This window comes from Sinocyclocheilus anshuiensis, unplaced genomic scaffold, assembly GCF_001515605.1.
Source record: "Sinocyclocheilus anshuiensis isolate Anshui unplaced genomic scaffold, SAMN03320099.WGS_v1.1 scaffold393, whole genome shotgun sequence".
NCBI lineage: Eukaryota > Metazoa > Chordata > Actinopteri > Cypriniformes > Cyprinidae > Sinocyclocheilus > Sinocyclocheilus anshuiensis.
In genome coordinates, this window is record NW_015536501.1 from 749,171 (window position 1) to 755,631 (window position 6,461).

The window sequence follows — 6,461 nt, forward strand, 5'->3', positions numbered from 1 at the left end:
ATGGTAGGTCAATGTTTTTTGTTTGTTATTGTCTCATACTTTTAGATATGCTGTTATTTGTAAATGCTACTGCTTATGTTAGCTTTTAAAATACGGTTTTATCCTGATTAAAACTTACAACAACTTACAGTACAGCAACTGCACGCTGTATTACCACGCCATGTTTAACGCTTCTCATAGCTATGTGAAAATAAGTGTATAAGAATATATTAGAATCGTTAGAAGACAGAATCGCGATTCATATGTGAATAGATTTTTACGTGCACCTCTAGTTTTCTCTTCCTCTTCTCTAAAGCAGCGCAGCATGGCCTCGCCCCCTTTGCTGCCTTTTCCCGAGGGCGGGGTTTATCTGGGTTTGTGATGTCACGAATCCGGGAAGTAACTTGTTGTAGTCCCTACCAGCCGTTTTTGTAGGCATTAAACTGCCAGAATTTTAAAAGACGATATCTCTGTTTGCATTGAACTTTCAGCTTTGTAACTTTGCAGATATTGTTTATGCTCAAACAGCAACATTACACACTAACTAATGTTAAAAAAGTGAAATCGCAATCAACCACCCCTTTAATAGCATTGTATTTTTGCACAGTTCCTTGCACGATACTATGATATGACCTCAGTGCATGATTTACCATAGTGCATGGTTTGTAAACGAATACGTTTTGACATTTGTATCACATAACCAGCTTCAGTAAACTTGCTCAGTAGCTCACCTGGTACAGCACTGCATTTACATTTAAAACTCAAAAATGTAAAACCCTTGTTTACCAAGTAAGTGAGTCAGTGTTAAAAAATAACTTGTAGAATCAAGTTAAAATGACATGGTTACTTCATCAAATGCATTTTTGTCTCATGTTTGCCTTTTTTAACACTATTGGTTAGGTTTAAGGTAGGGTTTAGTGTAGGTGGTGCATTATTTCCAAATCAATTCTGAACTGATGTGATACGTATAACAACCAACAAAATAAAATAGATTTGTTTCAGATTAACCTGAATGTGCTTTTCGGTGCTATTTACTGTCATTTTTCAGTCACAGTCACGTTTATCCAGTGTGCCTTGGTTGCATATTTCTTATATAAAAAGTAGTGCAGAGCAAACTTTTTGTCACTCAGTTTGCATGTCTGATAAAGGAAGATTCCCACTAGCCAACATTTTGGATAACCTAACGTAACCTATCGGCACTCCCTGATTAAGAATGAAAGCGAGGTCATGACTAAATGGCTGGCTCTGACGTTGCCTTTCGATTGGCTGTCACGTACTGCAACGGCCCATTTTGACAGTAAATCAATGTGAAGCTCGCCAAAGTAAGAACAGGAGCACATCATGAGCATAAACAATTGTAACAGACTGAATTAGGATGCAACTCTTTGAGTAACTGGACCCTGCGAATGTGTTGGTATAGAAACCAGGGTTGTGAACTGTTTAGAATTGAATAGGTGGTTTGCAATCAATATATTATTATATCTTATATTAATCATTTGCACACACAAGCATTATCCGGCTTCGCTCCTCCCGACCGCAGACGCAGGTTTACAAGCCACTTTTTCCTGCGTTTTTCAACCAATTTCTTGACATTTCCCCACTCATGAACAACACATTTTCGTACACGATAAAAGCTCCTTGTGGTTTCTCGGTTTGGCCAATTTGAGCATCCATAAACAACGCAAAACACAGGCATTTTGAGTTTCTGCTAGTGATTCCTACGGAGAAAAATCACTTCCTGCCCTCCAGCTGCATTTCGCACGTCATCAGTGACGTCATGCGCAAACAACCTATTGAGAATCAAAATTCCAAATGAAAAGTCCAGTTCAATTTGAATTTAATTCAAAAAGAGCAGCAAATATGATGCAGAAGCGCATCTCAAATTTGAATGGAAGTAAACCAATTGAAATTGAAAATCATTTTTAAACTAGAAAAACAAAAAGTTTAAACTGACAAAACCTTGTTGAAAAGTTTTGAAAAAAGATTAAAATGCCTTTAAGACGTTGGAAGGTTTATAGGCATTATGGGCAGATAGAACAATGAAATGATAGATAGAACAATAGGTAGAGCGATCTAACGATAGATAGATAGAGCTAACATTTTTGCATTTGCTGAGGAAAAAGGTTTGGATCAGATCCGAGCCGGACAGTGGGATTATATTAACATGGCAAAAATAGTATTCAGGCTGGATTTGTGGTGAAGTTTTCTCTTATTCTCAGTTGGGCTCTTAGTGTGCAGCTGTGAAAATGCTTGCTAGCCTCGTTCACAGCAGAAGCCTTGAGGAGCTAAGCATCTAAACCTAGAAAACGAGGGCGAGGGATTGAAGGGCTCTCAATTTTCTCTGCTTCTTTTCTTCCTCTCTGACTTAATAAACATCCTGTTACCTGCTGACAGGTAGACCAAATCCCATCCCATTGAGCTCAGAAAAGCCACCTTCACCATTCTTGCCTGAAAGCCAAACCTGTTAGACGTTTGTGATGCTTGTAATCAGTGTTGAGGGGTAACTAAAAGTAGAAAACTTGTAGAGTTGGAATTCATAATTAATTCATTTTTTCAGTTTGTGTACATAAACCAGATTTTAAAAAATTATTCTCTGATTGAAAACTAACTAAACTCATATGTAGCTATGTAATTTTAATGAATCAGTTAGTTCAGAGAGTTTGCATAACATGCACTGGATCAAAAATCAATCAATCAATCAATCTATCTATCTATGTATTTATCTATCTATCTATCATTTATTTATTTTTAGTTTTATTAGTGTAAATTTATCAGGTAATAAAATTATTTTATTTATTTATCAGTGTTAATTTATACATCTCAATTATAATGTTGTCGTAATAAAGATTCATTCATTTAAATAATAATAAATTCCTATAAATATTCATATAAATAAAAACTATTTTTAATTAAATAATACATATTTTATTAGTTTTATTTTAAGTAATTTGCACCTTTAAATAACTTCAAATAAGAAAGATGTTGTCACTTCAATAATATATTTCAAAACAGCACAACAGCTGTGTCATAAGATTAGCTTCTTTCGCTCGAATCACTGAAAAGCTGTACATAGGTGGCTCTTTTCAATGGAAAGTGGGACTTTACAGCTGCGTGTGGTCTATCTTTATGAGAGGTCTGTCTCTGGTTTAGCTTCATCTACGTGGATTGTTTGTAGCTTCGCTTAACTTCCCCAGCACTGCTTGTAATACAGTATAATGTGTGTCTCACTACACCAGCAACTAATGAAGTTTTGAGTCCCAGGAGTCGGCTGATGGGGATCCTCAAACGCAGCAGTTATTCATGATGGGAATCATGGGAAATATGGAAAGGCATTTTAATGAGCTTTTGTTTGTGCATAGCACATAGATTTTGTTTTTCATTTAACTGTCTTACAATTGACAGTTTTTCATTAAACTGTGGCAGTTGCGTATTGAGCTATGGCTAATGTCTTAAAGGTCCCATGACATGCTGCTTTTTGGATGCTTTTATATAGGTCTAAGGGGTCCCTAGTACTGTATCTGAAGTCTCTTTCCCGAAATTCAGCCTTGGTGCAGAATTTCAGCCACTACGAGCCAGTCCCACAATGAGCTTTCCTTAGGACGTGCCATTTCTGTGTCTGTAGCTTTAAATGCTAATGAGGAGGAGAGAGGCGGGGCAACTGCCATGCTTCGCTCGTTTGCAAGCCATGATGTCTCTCGAGGAAACTCATAAAGTGAAATTTTCATGCCATGGGACCTTTAATGTTCAGTAGCTGATTGAAAGTCCACGTAAATCTTTCCGACAGTAAAACTCCCTCTGGAGCGCACGTCATCGAATGGACGGCGTCTTTATTAAGAGAGTTTAATAAAACTAGTCCGATAATTGCTGTCACTCTCTGCTACCAAACCAACTTAATATACATTGAAGATTCAACAAACGTCTTTGTTTTGACTTAATAGCCATCAGGAGGCCACCAAGATGCACATGTTTATTTCCTGTCATTTCTTAGACTGATAGTACGAGCTAGTCACCTCCAGTCGATGGTTTCGCCCAGTCTTTTGTGTTTTCCTGCCTCGCTTGCATTGTTTTGCTTCAGCACTGATTAGATTTACTCAGCTCTGCTCCGGCCAATCCGTTTAAAGAGAGAGGCGGGCCAAAGCCTGTTTTGATGCAGAAATGGCTGCAGGCATTGTTGCCCGAAGGCCTTGAGATCGTTTTAAACCAACCTCTCACCCAGTAGTTCAAAATGCCATGAATAACTAAGGCATTTTAATTGAACTCTCATCATCTCAAGCTACATATTAAAGGGGTCATATGATGCGATTTCAATTTTTCCTTTCTCTTTGGAGTGTTACAAGCTCTTGGTGCATAAAAAAGATCTGTAAAGTTGCAAAGACTAAAGTCTCAAATCCAAAGAGATATTCTTTATAAAAGTTCAGAGTCAGCCACACCTACCTAAAACGGCTCGTTCTAACACGCCCCCACATATCTACCTCACTATGTGGGAAGATTTGCATAACGCCGCCCAAATGTTCACGCAAAGAAAGAAGGCATAACTTTTAGTCTCACTGTAGTTTTGTTGACGCTGCAGCCATGTCATGAAGACGCTGTGTGCTTCGTTGTGAAAGCGAAACTACTTTGTTTGGTCTTCCAAAAGAGGATGATATCCGCTTCGTCATGCCTAGAGCTGATCTGTGCTGGTCGCTGAGGGAATACATCAACTTTCACCGTGGACGAAGTGGAATCCCAGAATGATGAGCTTTGTAAAAATCGACGCGTTTCAGAAAGGCGGGGCATAGAGGAGAAACAATGTACAATGTACATATAATGTACATATAAATAATGTACAGTATGTGGAAAATAATGTGTTTTTTTAACTTTAAACCGCATAAATACATTTCATTACACCAAATACACAAAATAATGTTCTTTTTAGCAGCATCATATGACCCCTTTAGGGAAAAGTACCGCTCTTTGAAGCACTAATTGCTGCTTTTAAATCTAAATCAATATGATATTCATGATGTTGAGTTTTTAAGGACCATTAAGATTATTTTAACAATGACATTATTTTCATGACAATTAAGCAATTTTTCCCTCGCATATGAATTAATTTAATGTCTCCATGCATTTTAGTTATCTTTTGGAATTCCCACTCTCATTGGATTCTCATATTACTTTATTTATTTAAATCATTGTAAGTTCAAGAGAGTGCAACAATATTTTACAAAAAAAACGTACATATTAAAGGGGTGCGATGCGATTTCAAGTTTTCCTTTGTCTATGGAGTGTTATAAGCTGTTTGTGCATATATAAGATTCGTAAATTTGCAAACATTAAAGTCTCAAACCCAAAAAGATATTCTTTCTAAAATTTAAGACTCGTCCACGCTTTCCTAAAACGCCTAATTTAAACATGCCCCCACATGTCTACGTCACTGTGTTGGAAGATTTGGAAGAACACCGCTCAAATGTATACGCAAAGAAAGAAGTCGTAACTTTTATTCTCGCTGTCATATTGTTGCCGCCACCATGTCGTGGAGACCATAGATTCCCTATTCGACCCATAGATATATATACGTAGATGGCTCATTAGCGACTGGGCCGCGACTCATTATGGGCCGCGATATGTAAGCCATCCGCCATTTTTGGAACGGTCTGCGAACCTTTGAGCATTGATGCTGTGCGTCTACAACAGCAATTTATATGCTTGTATATCTTTGAATATTCATTGATTATTATGGTGAATGACGTCAAGTTGACCGTTCCACGATGGCGGACACGTCAACGTATCTGGAGCGGTCGAATAGGGCATCTATACATATCTATGATTCGACCACTCCAGATACGTTGACGAGTCCACCATTTTGGAACGGTCAACTTGACGTCATTACAGTTACCACATTACAGTGATTTTATCATGTTTAAGGGGGTTTTAGGCTCTTGTGGCTTATTGCTTATTTAATGACATTTAATCTAAATCATAATCACTGACAGATTAACTTGAACAGTTTACCTCCCTACAACCCTTTTAATAGCACTAGACATGGTAAACATTCAGGTTTTTAAGGTTCTCTGTCAGTGACCATAAGCCCTCAGATTGGAGCTTTATTTGGCAGCCCATCTCCCAGAATAGCTCTTCATCACCCGCTTCTCCTCATCTTGACTTTTGCAGGAGTCTGATGCTCTCAAGTCCTCTGAGAAGATCTGCAGGCAGCTGATCTATCACCTGACCCCTCACTCCAAGTGGAGCAGACAGAACGTGCCCAGGAGGAAGTCTCAAGACTGGTAAGAGTCTTGCGTCTGTCCATCCGTCCCTTATTAGGATACACCTCCACAACAACTGACATCAGAGCTTAGAAAACTCTGCGCTGACAGATTGAAATACAGACAACTAGAAGGAAATGAGATTAGCCATTCTTGACATCTCCATAATAGTGTTGGGCGATATGCTCAATTTTCATATCGTCCTATCGTCAGCCTGTGAGATCGCCGATACACGAT

The 6,461-nt window shown here is 38.2% G+C and overlaps 1 protein-coding gene across 1 annotated transcript in view; it reads left to right on the forward strand.

Annotated features, from left to right (window-relative positions):
* Positions 1–6,461, forward strand: part of lrrc75bb (leucine rich repeat containing 75Bb) — a 30,582-nt gene that overhangs the window by 5,284 nt on the left and 18,837 nt on the right. Inside the window, exon 3 of the mRNA XM_016487011.1 lies at positions 6,133–6,245. Within this exon, the coding sequence (XP_016342497.1) occupies positions 6,133–6,245 (113 nt within the window). The remainder of the gene's footprint in view (positions 1–6,132; positions 6,246–6,461) is intronic.